The sequence below is a fragment of the Cherax quadricarinatus genome, chromosome 18 (assembly GCF_038502225.1).
Source record: "Cherax quadricarinatus isolate ZL_2023a chromosome 18, ASM3850222v1, whole genome shotgun sequence".
NCBI lineage: Eukaryota > Metazoa > Arthropoda > Malacostraca > Decapoda > Parastacidae > Cherax > Cherax quadricarinatus.
Genome location: NC_091309.1, coordinates 9,109,230 through 9,123,624, shown reverse-complemented (window position 1 = coordinate 9,123,624; position 14,395 = coordinate 9,109,230). Strand labels below are relative to the sequence as shown.

General features: G+C 38.1%; 1 protein-coding gene across 4 annotated transcripts in view; it reads left to right on the top strand.

The window, feature by feature from the left end:
• The window catches only part of LOC128689359 (secretin receptor), a 270,899-nt gene that overhangs the window by 225,152 nt on the left and 31,352 nt on the right, over nucleotides 1-14,395 (top strand). For 3 of the 4 annotated variants that reach the window (XM_070086167.1, XM_053777541.2, XM_053777543.2), the window contains exons 9-13: nucleotides 3,697-3,720; nucleotides 7,402-7,561; nucleotides 8,315-8,534; nucleotides 8,630-8,768; nucleotides 10,197-10,342. In XM_070086167.1, the coding sequence (XP_069942268.1) occupies nucleotides 3,697-3,720; nucleotides 7,402-7,561; nucleotides 8,315-8,534; nucleotides 8,630-8,768; nucleotides 10,197-10,342 (689 nt within the window). The remainder of the gene's footprint in view (nucleotides 1-3,696; nucleotides 3,721-7,401; nucleotides 7,562-8,314; nucleotides 8,535-8,629; nucleotides 8,769-10,196; nucleotides 10,343-14,395) is intronic. The other variant, XM_053777542.2, reaches the window with a different exon arrangement.

Sequence of the window (14,395 nt, the reverse complement as noted above, 5' to 3'; positions counted from 1 at the left end):
AGACTGGCAACATTTATTTATTTATTTTTATTTATTTATTTAGTAATTTAAGCATACAAACAGAGGTACAAAAAATACAGGTAAGAGCAGCATGCCAAAGCCACTTATACTATGCATAGCATTACGGGCTGGCTTAAAATTAACTTAAGATTAACTAAGCAATGATGAAATCAGTGATAAAACATTATTGTAAACGGATAACTATAAAGCACAAGTGAGTATTACAAAGACAGGTCATATGGTTGCATGCATTGTTGTACATTCAGTAGAATGGAGTATTCTGTTAGGTAGTGTATTTAAAAAAATAATAAAGTTAGATTGGGTCCTAGGTTTAACATTTGTGTGATATAATTGTGAGTAACATATAGGATATACAATTTATAAGGTTCAGGTATTCAGTATTTATTTGGTTTTGGGTGAGTAAGTGATCTTTGAGAAGAGACTTGAATTTATAAACAGGTAGTGTTTCTTTTATATTTACAGGTAATGAATTCCAGATTTTAGGGCCTTTTATGTGCACTGAGTTTTTGCATAGCGTGAGATGGACACGAGGAACATCAAAGAGTGATCTGTGCCTTGTGTTATGGTCATGTGTTCTGTTGAGGTTGGCAAGGAAATGTTTGAGGGGAGGGTTAATATCAGAGTTAAGTGTTCTATGTATGTAATAGGTGCAATAATAAGTATGGATGTTTTGTATGGTGAGTAGGTTGAGTGTTTTGAATATTGGTGGAGTGTGTTGCCTGTAGTGAGAATTTGTTATCATTCTAACTGCAGCCTTTTGTTGGGTAATTAGTGGTCTGAGATGGTTAATTGTTGTTGAGCCCCATGCACAAATTCCATAGGTGAGATAGGGGTAAATAAGAGAGTGATATAGGGCCAGGAGGGCTGACTGTGGAGCATAGTACCGTATCTTCGATAGTATGCCTACAGTCTTGGAGATTTTCTTAGAAATTTGTTGTATATGTGTATGAAATTTGAGTCTATTATCGAGGTGGATTCCTAGGAATTTTCCCTCTGTTAGCTTTGTGATAGGTGATCCGTTTATTGTTATGTTAAGAGGTACATCTGTAGCTCTGTTACCAAACTGAATGAAGTAGGTTTTGTCAATGTTTAGTGTAAGTTTGTTAGTCCTCATCCAGGTAGATATTTTCTGTAATTCGGTGTTTACAGTATTGGCTAGCGTGACTGGGCTCGGGTGAGAGAAGACGTATGTAGTGTCATCTGCAAAAAGTGTGGGTTTGAGTAATTGCGAAGCATTTGGTAGGTCATTTATGTATAGGAGAAAGAGAAGAGGGCCAAGGACACTTCCCTGAGGGACACCAACTGTAATTGGTTGTGCGGAAGAGCTTGCCCCATTTGCGTACACATATTGGCTTCTGTTGCTGAGGTAAGACTTGTGGTAGTTGAGGGAGTGCCCTCTAATACCATAGTGTGACAATTTTACGTGGAGCAAGTCATGGTCAACTGTATCAAAAGCTTTACATAAGTCAATGAAGATCCCCAGTGGGACTTCTTTTTTCTCTATTGCAGTGTATATATGTTCTAGCATGTGTATAATAGCATCATTAGTATTTTTATTAGGCCTGAATCCAAATTGGCAGGGGTTGAGAATGTTTTGGGAGATGAGGCAGGAGTAGATTCGTTTATGATTTTTGAGAGAGGGTGTAAATTGGATATTGGCCTATAGTTATTCAACTCTGGTCTCCTCCTTTATGGATCGGGGTGACCCTTGCTATTTTGAGAACTGTAGGGAAGGTGGAGGATTCAATGGATTTGTTAAAGAGTGTTGCAATGATTGGTGATAGTACTTGTGACGCTTTTTTGTATATAAAGGGTGGTAAGGTATTTAAATCTCCTGCCTTGTTTTTCAGTGCGTTGATAATAAGGGAGACTTCGTATGGGTTAGTCGGAGCTAGGAACAGTGTGTTCGGGTAGTTGCCAGTGAGGTAGTCATTTGGTGGGGTATCTGAGCTTGGGATTTTATTGGCTAGGTTTTGACCTATAGTGGAGAAGAAATCATTGAGTCTGTTTGCTGTTTCTGTTGGTGGGAGTTGGGGTTCATCTGATTTTGCTAATTTTATTTCGCTATGTCGTGATATCTTTTTTGTTCCCAGAATTTCTGATAGGGTCTTCCAGGTCTTTTTTATATCACCTCGTAAGTTGGATAATCTGTTCTCATAATACAATTTTTTTGCCCTTCTTATCAGGCTGGTTAGGATTGACGAGTAACATTTTGTTTGGTCTCTGGTTATGTGACCCATTCTGTACTGTTTTTCATATCGGTGTTTTGTATTTATGGATTTAAGAATGCTGGAGAGGACAATCGATCCAGGGGATATTAAATGGGAGGAACTCTGTCCAGACATAACTAACAGAGGTCGTGTCGCACCAGTGATACTGGTGATACTGGAATAATTCCAAGGATGCTGGGCATAGCTTATACTGTGTATAAGAATGATATGTCAGTTTATGAGCGTGTAACTCTGTCCAACCACGCGCTAAAATGACACTGAAAAAATTGGGTGAAACAAACCAGTAAAAGCGACAAGGAATATATATATATATATATATATATATATATATATATATATATATATATATATATATATATATATATATATATATATATATATAATTATTGTAACCACGAGGCGGGCCAAAACGACATGGGTTCGAATCCTTGGCTAGTCGCAGTGTTATTTATTAATACTACTCGTTTGTGGTTACAATAATATATATACACTGCTCGTGGAGGTTAGTACACCAAACGGGGAGTAGAATGAAATTAGCTCAGAGGCACCCACAGCACCGTATGTCCTCGGATCAAGGTAAAACACCTAGCTCCGCTGGGTGCTTGATTTTTGTAGGATTGCGTGGTCCGGTGGGTTAGAGCGTCACGTGCGATTTTTGCTCACCATAATAGATATTAAACTAACATGAGGCGGGCCAAAATGACATGGGTTCGAATCCACGGCTAGTCGCAGTGTTATTGATTTTATATATATATATATATATATATATATATATATATATATATATATATATATATATATATATATATATATATATATATATATAATTATATTATTTATATATATATATATATATATATATATATATATATATATATATATATATATATATATATATATATGTCGTGCCGAATAGGCAGAACTTGCCATCTTGGCTTAAATAGCAACGCTCATCTTGCCATATAGGACAAGCGAAAATTTGTTTATGCAATAATTTCGCCAAAATCATTCTGAACCTAACGAAAAAAATATATTTCACTGCGTTTGTTTAGTATTTAATTATTGTAAACAGATTTAAAATATATCTAGTTGGGTTAGGCTAAAATAAATTGTTCTTGTTATAATAAGGTTAGGTAAGTTTTCTAAGATTCTTTTGGAGCAAAATAAATTTTTTTTACATTAACATTAATGAAAAAAATATATATCTAAACGTATAAGAGAAAATTTTAGGAAGGACTTAATTTTAAATGAGTTCTTGCTAATTGACCAGTTTTACATATTCGGCACGACATATATATATATATATATATATATATATATATATATATATATATATATATATATATATATATATATATATATATATAATATAAAATAAGGCAAAAAATATGTCTGAGAGTATTAGTCATTTGTGTTTGATTTTGTTGCATGCTGGATGGTGCAGCCTGCTGCGAACTTCTGGCCTAAGGTAAGCTCCCTGGCTTTAGTGCTCCCTTTCCTCTATTTCTCACTCCCTTCTATTTCTCACTCCCTTCACTCCATCCTCTCCCTCATTCCATCTTTTCCCCTCTCTCCCACCCCTCTTTCCTTCTCATTTCCTTGCCTCCTACGGTCATCTTTTTCTGGATACGATTTTATCGTATATTCTTCTCTCCCCAAACATCTCACTCCTTTCTCTACTCATCATTCTCCTGCATGTTGTAATATCCCTTACGACCTGTCTGTCTGCCTCCCTCCCTGCCTGAGTAGCACTCTTCTGACATATTTTAAGGGGCACGTAAGTATCCCCGTCTTCAATTAACATGTTCATTTTTCCACTGTAATCTACCTCGTGTTGCAGAGGTCTTAGACCTCTGCAACACAATTGTCCTCAAAGATTTGTTAAGTTATACCATGAATTAAGGAAAGATCCTGGACTTCACCTTACGAAACAGACAAAGCAAATGCGATAGTAATTATGGACAAGGTAGATTATAGTGAAAAAATGAACATGCTATTAGAAGACGAGGAAACTTAGTGCCTCTCAAGTGCTTCCATGCCTGCCTGAGTATCTCCTGCTACCAACTGCGTGCCTGACTGCCCTCTCTCCCGTTGCCTACTTCCTTCTCTCCCTGTATTTCTGCCTCCCACTGCCTGCCTGCCACGTTACTTACCTGCCTCTACTTCATTCATCATCTCTCTGCCTCCGATTACTGTTTCTGCCTTCCTGCATGTCTTATAATATTCACGAGGAAGCGCTAAATTCGTAAGCGCCCCGGGGAATAGGTAATCAGTTTTGGTCCAAGGAAGAAGGTAGCTCAAATTTCTTGGATCAAGAGCCCTTCATTGACATCAAAACATTCCTCTAGAAATACCTACACGTCTTACAATTAGTTTTGTGTATTTTTCGAGTGCTTTTCTAAGTGGTGTACTTGTCTTCATTAATGAGACTGCTTGCTTGCTTTATTACTGCTGCTACTTTAGTTTTGGTGTGACTTTGTTGGTAGTGGACGTTTAAGCTTTATATATTTATTACTATCAAGCAGAGGCGGTTCCAGGAATTTTACGTAGGAGGGGCTTTGGGGTGGTAATCTGGTTGGAAGAGCCTTTTTTTCAAAGCATTATTATTATTATAATTATTATTATTATTATTATTATTATTATTATTATTATTATTATTATTACGGGGGCTTCAACATCCCCTTCTCCCCCTCCCCTTGGCACCGCCCTTGCCATCAAAAGAAAGTTATTAAAAGGTGAAACAGGTTCACTCATTTGACTTCAATCTGAAGTGTTGGAGGGTGGGGATATATTGGGGTTCAGAGAGTCATTGGAACTGTGATGTTCGTGCACATCTCTAAAGACAGCTAGGGAATGAGTGATGGTGAATGCGTTTCTTTCCTTAGGTCACATTACCTTGGAGGTAAACAGCACATATGAGGACTGGAGAGAAACTATCTGCCATCTGAGCTGTTGTAGTTTAGACTAGAGTCTAGATCCTAAGTGGTGCTCACTGACTGGAGTAGACAGCGCTTTGAACTCTCAGATTAGAATGGCTTGCCATACGATCGAACCTATGGCGAGCTCGTACTCAAACTTGTAGGGCAATACGTTAACAAACTGTTCTTTTAAAGCCCCATTTTATGTGCAGTATATCAGGCAAGCATCAGGCTAACAAATATTTAAAGGGAATATATATTTACTTAAGTGTATTAATTAACAACTCCGTAGTAATGCCATAGAAACAGTAAAATGAGATGAAAGATACAAAGTACATAATTTTATTTTATGTCCTTCAAGGAAGGTCACTTGTTGATGAAGGTCACTTGTTGATGAAGGTCACTTGTTGATGAAGGTCACTTGTTGATGAAGGTCACTTGTTGAAGGTCACTTGTTGATGAAGGTCACTTGTTGATGAAGGTCACTTGTTGATGAAGGTCACTTGTTGATGAAGGTCACTTGTTGATGAAGGTCACTTGTTGATGAAGGTCACTTGTTGATGAAGGTCACTTGTTGATGAAGGTCACTTGTTGATGAAGGTCACTTGTTGAAGGTCACTTGTTGATGAAGGTCACTTGTTGATGAAGGGCTCTTGTTGATGAAGGTCACTTGTTGATGAAGGGCTCTTGTTGATGAAGGGCTCTTGTTGATGAAGGGCTCTTGTTGATGAAGGGCTCTTGTTGATGAAGGGCTCTTGTTGATGAAGGGCCCTTGTTGATGAAGGGCCCTTGTTGATGAAGGGCTCTTGGTGATGAAGGGCTCTTGTTGATGAAGGGCTCTTGTTGATGAAAGGCCCTTGTTAATGAAGGGCCCTTGTTGATGAAGGGCTCTTGTTGATGAAGGGCTCTTGTTGATGAAGGGCTCTTGTTGATGAAGGGCCCTTGTTGATGAAGGGCTCTTGTTGATGAAGGGCTCTTGTTGATGAAGGGCTCTTGATGAAGGGCTCTTGTTGATGAAGGGCTCTTGTTGATGAAGGGCTCTTGTTGATGAAGGGCTCTTGGTGATGAAGGGCTCTTGGTGATGAAGGGCTCTTGGTGATGAAGGGCTCTTGTTGAAGGGCTCTTGTTGATGAAGGGCTCTTGTTGATGAAGGGCTCTTGTTGATGAAGGGCTCTTGTTGATGAAGGGCCCTTGTTGATGAAGGGCCCTTGTTGATGAAGGGCTCTTGGTGATGAAGGGCTCTTGTTGATGAAAGGCCCTTGTTGATGAAGGGCCCTTGTTGATGAAGGGCCCTTGTTGATGAAGGGCCCTTGTTGATGAAGGGCCCTTGTTGATGAAGGGCCCTTGTTGATGAAGGGCTCTTGTTGATGAAGGGCTCTTGTTGATGAAGGGCTCTTGTTGATGAAGGGCTCTTGTTGATGAAGGGCTCTTGGTGATGAAGGGCTCTTGTTGATGAAGGGCTCTTGGTGATGAAGGGCTCTTGTTGATGAAGGGCTCTTGGTGATGAAGGGCTCTTGGTGATGAAGGGCTCTTGTTGATGAAGGGCTCTTAATCTCAGAAATAGAGCCTGAGTTATACCCTCCATTTTCTTCGATCAAACTTGAATACCTTGACGTTGTCTATAAATTTTTATTTACCTTGCTTTATATATTATGAACACTTACGACACTGAAGTAACTAGTGATATGGAAAGTAAGTTGTGATGTTTGAATGGTTGTGAGTGCACTGTGAGAATGAGCTACTGTAATAGCAAATTGATAATAGCAGTAGCAAATTAGTAATGATATCAGCAACTTCAACGTAGTGATTGCACCAAGGGTTCTAGCTTTTTTTAATCTTGCAAGTAAAATATCTTTACATAGTATAGTACTGTATGTAGGGGTCAGGAGGAAGGTGGTATAGATACAATCCAAACAGTAAATTAATGTAATATTTTAATTTAAGGATAACAAGGATTATTTTCATGAAACTGTAAAATCCACGTGGGTCATTTAGTGGTAAAGTAGAGTACGTAATGAGATAGTGGAATTAAATCATTAAGTGTTGAGGCTAACTCTGTACACAGCTTCAAGAGTGGGTACATCAGGCCCCAAGAGGTAAGAAACTACTAATGTTTGTCAGTATGATTTAAGATGTAAGGCCAAGAGCTAGGATTTGACCTCCCACCATCCCCTGTAAATATATATCATAGGGTACACACAGTGTGTATAATGAATAACTTTGCACCTCAGCAAACATGGATGTGCAAAGTGATGATCTGCGTGTGGCAGTACTTCATCTTGGCCAACTACTCATGGTTGTTGATGGAAGGACTCTACCTGCACAGTCTTATCTTCATGGCACTCTTCACAGACTCCTCAGCAATCACTCTCTATGTTCTCCTTGGCTGGGGTAAGTATTAAAATTTACTTGGATCCTCCCACTTTCAAATCCCCTTGTTGACTTTCATTTTTTTTTCTTTCACTTCAGCTTCCATACTTCTCATTCTTCTGCCCACTTGTACACACAACCCCAGAAATTCCCACAACCTCACAGACAAGTTAAATTTGTCATCAGCAATGTTTTTGCCTACTCAACAATACCATGTCCACTATGCTTTTATCACTTTAAGATGATTATTGTAACATTCATGGGTAAACACTATATCAATAAGTTGTACATCTCCAGATTTGATCTGAGAAAGGGGAGAGTAGCTCCAGTTCTTTGAATCAAGAGCCCTTCACTCTCAAGGCACCACCACTGAAGGGATCACTATGTACAGTTGTTAATTGAGCACCAATTTCATTTTTATACATTACCGTATTATATAAGACTTTCTAGTTCTTAAATCTTACTCGTTATGGTGAAGTACGGCCTCATAAAAATTGTAATCATAGTTAAGACTATATTTTTAATAATTAGCACAGTTTATTCACAAAGCGCAAAACCTGCATGGATCATTTAGCATACAACATTAAAAATGTATTTTGGTACAGCATTGTTTAATGATACAGGTGTTGATGCTGATCTTCTCATTAACCAGAATTGAACTTAGTCCCTCCAAACTACACTGTCAAGTTAATTATTACATTTACATGAGTGTTAAAACTGCATAAATCATACAGTGCCATAATCAAGTTCAAGCTAGCTGTGGCCATGTTTCAGGACTCCCGCTGGGATGTGTGGGTATCTGGGCCACCTTGCGGGCCAGTTTGGATGACACCAACTGCTGGACGGTGCATAACATTCAGTGGATCTTCTGGGTGTGCATCAGAGCCCCAGTTGCCATCTCAAACCTCATCAATTTCTTCTTTTTCCTCAATGTGGTTCGTGTGTTGATTCTCAAGCTTAGGTCATCCATATCTACTGAGTCTATGAAGTACAGGTGAGACTTTGATTCACACTGCTATGTTTAATGACAGTCACAAAAAACTAGATGAAGTCCTCGCATCGTGAATTCCTTATCTCGTTACTTCACAGAAAGTTGGGCAAGTCAACGTTGGTGCTGGTTCCACTCTTTGGAGTACATTACTTTGTACTCTGGGGACTGTCCACTTCCACTAATGCTTATGTTGAGCTTGCCTGGCTCTTCCTCGACCAAGTTTTCGCCTCCTTTCAGGTTAGTTGCTCTTGTATTTTATTTTAGCACTTACAAATTAACTACTAGATGAGGATTTCCAGGGAAAATTGGATAAGAAGGCCAATAGTGACTTATATGGCCATGTTGTTCAGTTTTTTTTAAATGCCCATTAGGAAATAATTAATGCTAGTGTTTCAAATGTTCCTTGATAATAAGTTAAATTGAGTGATTTAGGCATAAGATATACAGTGGAACCTCGGCACTCGAACTTAATTGGTTCCAGAAGGCTGTTCGAGTACCAATCTGTATCAGTACAGAACGAATTTTTCCCAATTAATTTTCATTTTGGTTGGCTGTTATCACTAACCTTCTTAGGCCCCATGGTGACTTATTTATTCAAATAATATAAAAAATGCAAAGAAACACGAAATAGTTTACAGTGAAGTTCTGGCAGGTCGTGTTTGTTTGGTCGAGTGCTGAGCAAACTGTCGACTACCGAGCGATTTGTTTACAGAACAAAGCATTCGAATACCAAATTGTTTGAGTAGGGAGCTGTTCGAGTACCAAGGTTCCACTGTAAAATAAATAAATAAATAAATAAATATATATATATATATATATATATATATATATATATATATATATATATATATATATATATATATATATATATATATATATATATATATTCTATTTATTTATTTATTTCCTAGGTAGTAGGTTGGTAGACAGCAACCACCCAGGGAGATACTACCGTCCAGCCAAGTGAGTGTAAAACGAAAGCCTGTAATTGTTTTACATGATGGTAGTATTGCTGTTGTCCTTTTTTCTGTCTCATAAACATGCAAGACAGGTACGTCTTGCTACCTCTACTTACACTTAGGTCACACTACACATACATGTACAAGCATATATATACTACACACACCTCTCTCGGTTTTCTGCTATTTTCTTTCTTGTTCTTGTTTATTTCCTCTTATCTCCATGGGAAAGTGGAGCAGAATTCTTCCTCTGTAAGCCATGCGTGTTGTAAGAGGTGACTAAAATGCCGGGAGCAAGGGGCTAGTAACCCCTTCTCCTGTATAAATTACTAAATTTATAAAAAGAAACTTGTTTTTCTTTTTGGGCCACCCCGCCTCTGTGGGATACGGCTGTTTGTTGAAAGGAGGATATATTTATTTATTTATTTATTTATTTATTTATTTATTGTGTGTGTGAAACATTTCTGAACACAAAATTTCACAAATATGGCTTTTAATTGGACAGTGTCAATAACAATTGAAAACAGATAAGTCAGATATGATTGTTAGAATCATTCTCTACAAAGATATAAAAATGCTCCAAGTATAAGACTGATTAACCACATTTAGTCAGCATTTTAATTATCACATCATGTTAACAGAATCTGTATAACCATATTTCTTTTTATGTGAAGTAAGACAATTAATTCTGAGGTACATTTCCCAGGGTTTCTTTGTGGCTGTGTTGTACTGCCTCATGAATGGAGAGGTGCGGCAGGAGCTAAGAAAGCTCTACAGCCGGCTGTACAAAGGTGACATGCTGGTAGTCAACTCTCACTCGACTCTCGTTTCCCAGACGAAGACCTATGCCAGGTACAGCATCAGAGAAGGAATGAAGGACTGGGTTATTTAACTTGCTTGCTCTCGGGATTATTTTTGCAAGTATACAATCGCCAATTATGTGGATGCAATGTATGCAGGGAAGACTTTGACTGTTACTTAAGATTTCCTTCATGGTAAAGAATAAAGTCACAGTACCATGGCTAGAACAATCTGCCAAAAATCCCGCACATAGGAGAGGAACTTTATAGTAGTCACACCATTGAAAATTTATTTCATCTTCTTAATGCACATATATTAACCTGTCCTCAAGACACTTTTCCACTAGCAAACCAGCAGTTACATAATACACATTGTATATAATGAGTTAATCATTTTACTGAGTGGTCGGTAAGCATGCAGAAAGCCTCAGTCACGGGGCCAGAAGCTCCAATGAATCGCCGTAGAGGAGACCCGTTTCGGAAGAAATTTTCCCCAATGAATAAAACGGCTTTCCCTTACTCTCAGCCAGTACAACGTCTCTTCCAAATATTTCAGTTTTTATACTGTTACCTGCTTTTGTCTACCTATTCATCATACACAGTACTTTCACCTTATCTTGTTCACTTTCTCTGAATCTCTAATGCTGTAAGTGTTTGTCATTTAAATATGAATTACAGTACGTACAGTATTTAAAATTGTCATTATAGTGTACAGTATTGACGAGACAGCACCAGACACTTGCAAGTCATTCTGCCTGAAATGCCTAGGCTTGCTAAAGGCCTTCCTTGTAATTAATATTTTATAATATGTAAACCACACATTGTAAGCTTTGCAAGGAAATAAACATTTTCATTTTCATTTCACACAGTGTTCAACAGCAGGAAGGTGGCATATGTACGGAGAGGTATGTGAAAAGGGGAGGGCAGTGTAATAAATAGTTTCATCTTTGACATCAAAGAATCTGTAAAAAGTATCATTATTATTAGTAGTTGTATTTATTTTATTATTATATCACTATAGTAAAAGAATAAGAGGTTCATTTCTAGCTGTCTTTGAGTTGTCATTGTGGGCTCAAAGTTGTTTGAGTGGGGGTCAAGACTCGGCTCCTCGAGTGTGTCGAGGTGGGTGAAGTGAAAGGCAGTATAATGTTGGACGAGCGAGGAAAGTGGGATAGAGAGGGTAGATATGCTGTAGACTGCCAAGGGAAGTGTGTGTTGTGAGAGAATAGGTGGTTCAAGTGATAGAGGAGCTTATAATGGTAGGGCTTTAGTTTTTTTTTTTTTTCTTGAAGGGTAGTAGAAGATGTGAGGACAAGTGTAGTATGAATTGACGGTGGAATATTGATCCACTGTTGCCATGGTCCTGTCAGTGGCGTGGAAATCAGTTCATCAGCCTGGTCAGGGTCATTTAATGGTGGATGCAGATGCCTTGATCATTATTGGTCACGAGTTCTTTACATAAGCAAGAGGTCCATCGGCTGATGGACAAAACCCTGAAACATTCTTGTTACAGTATATCTTAGAGACTGTTATTTGCCATCCAACAGACTTCACCATATCATATTTCACTGCCCACATCATTAAAATAAAAATTTAGAGCGATTTGTAAAATACAGCACAAAAATATGGGCAAGATGCTTGGAAATTACATTACACTGGTAATTCTGGAAACACTGCATCTGTATTCCTTTCATGACTCTATCTTGATATTCATTCTTCTAATCATGCTGCAACTATTTGCTAGATATTCCAGTTAGCTTTTATCATATAAGTATTCAGTCTCTTCTCATCCTCGTCAGATACTCATTTTTCCTTCTTCCAGATGTACTCTCTCCAACTTCGCTACATCCAGCCTCCTCACACACTCAGTCTCTCCCAAAACTCCTCACATACTCAGCTGAGTTAGTATGACAGGAAAGTTTGAGAGGAGCTCTGCAAAGGATTCCAAGTGTTTACAATACAAGGACATTGCCTGAAATTAGAGAGAGCTCCTCCCAAAGAGTGACATGTTCAGTGGTAAATGACGAGAAATTAAGAACAGTCCTATAGGGTACCGATGCGAGAAAAGCTATTGGTCCAAACAGTATCACTGAAAGATGAGGTGAAACTCCTGAGCAAGCCATTAAGGAAACATTACAATACATACTAAGTTGGAGACAGAGGAGATACCAGAAATCTGGAGAACTTTGTACAAATCCAATGCAATATTCAAGAAGGGGGACAGGGGCAAACCCCTAAATTACAAGCAAATGTTCCTGACGTGTGCTTTATTATTACATTCGTAGGGGTCATTAACATTGGAAAATGGGAAGTAATAAGATTCGATCAAAAGAACCAACAGCATGGGTTCAGAGAAGGGAAATTGTGCATTACTAACTTGGGTTGTATGACAGGAAAGGGTAGGGCAGGAAAACTAAACGTTCCAAGTTTGTACTAGTGACTAATTTATAAATTAGGAAAGCAGTCAGGGTATTCAACTCTAAGAAATATCTGACAAACAGAAGGCAATCAGAGTGAAAGACAAGTCATTTCTACTCAACCCTACAAGTAAACTTTCTCACAAAAAATTTTTTGTCATTGTTTCTGATAGTAAGTTAATAACTTGCCTGGAGAAATTGAATCTATGTTACTGCACATGAATGAGGTAAATGTCAGAAAAACAGTGGTGGAAGACGATTGCATAGAGGTAAGAATGACAAAAAGGTTTCCCAAGTTTAACACCTATAAATGGACAATGATAATGATAGGTGAAAGGCCATTGTATAATAGCACATCAGCTGAGGGAAATGCAGCAGACAGTAAGAAAAAATAATTAAACGTAGAACAAAACACCAAACCCGTCATTGAAAACACAAATAAATAGTACACCACATTTGTATGTGCAACACTGGCAAATGAAAGAATGATCTTCAGGAACTTCAGCAGGTACTACATATTTGTATATACATTACGTACACTGGAACCTAGGTCTGGATACTAATAATCTTCAAAGGGGTGGACCTGTCAACCAGCGGAAGACCTGGGTCGGATGACCAAAAGCTCCAGAGGGGGTCATCATATGACTAAGACCCATGTCAGGAAACAATTCTCCTGTTTCCTGACAAATCTTGCCTGACCTAACTGGATATGTGAGTTCAATATTGGAGTGTGCAGTACCAGCATAGATCCTGCACTTAAAGCACTCAAAACAGCTTTAAGATTTAGAGGCTTGCCATAAGCTAAATTTTAAGATTGACTTAATATACAAGGACGGATTTAATACACTAAATGTCATAACTCAAGAGATACCTAGGCACAGAGGAGACATGATCACAATGTTTCAAATACTCAGAGGTATCAAAAAGATGAATGCTTTTTGAAAAGAGTTGTATTAAAACTAGCACAAATGGAAGCTAATAACCAAAATGAGCAAAGGAATTGTAAGAAGGAACGTCATTACAAAGGTGGGGAGAAGGTGGAGTGTATTATCAGAAGTTGTAATCAAGGTATACCTGATATATGACTTCAAGTGTATATGCAGCAAAAATCTAAGAGGTTGAAGATCCTTCAAACCAGTCAGTTGGTGGTTAAGAGGGAGAGGGGACATGAGCTGGAGCTCAGTCCTTGCAAACATAGTTAGGTGAGTAAATACTCGAGTGTTCCCTCAACCTTGTCACAATCTACCCATAACCTCATCATAGTCGCCTCTCAGCTTCAGCAATTGTTCCTCTTCCATAAATCACAATCTGACTCATAATAACTTTTACTTTCAACATATTCCTCTTGCATATTAATTTTGCAAAAACTTGATGTACTAATATATCCATTATGAGTGACATTAACACATTACAACAGTCTTTAGTGACCATTGATAAAGCCATTAACAAGTTACTAATCCTGTCACTAACCACAACAACCTAACTTGAGTGGTTGTGACTGACCGTGTAGTTATTAACCACAGGAAAGTCATTAATGGCCATTCATCCAGGTTGCTAAAAACCATTTACTAATCCCAGTTAGACAGTCCTCGATGACGCACTGACTTTCTTGGGTTATCCTGGGTGGCTAACCCTCCGGGGTTAAAAATCCGAACGAAATCTTATCTTATCTTATCTTATCAAACCAG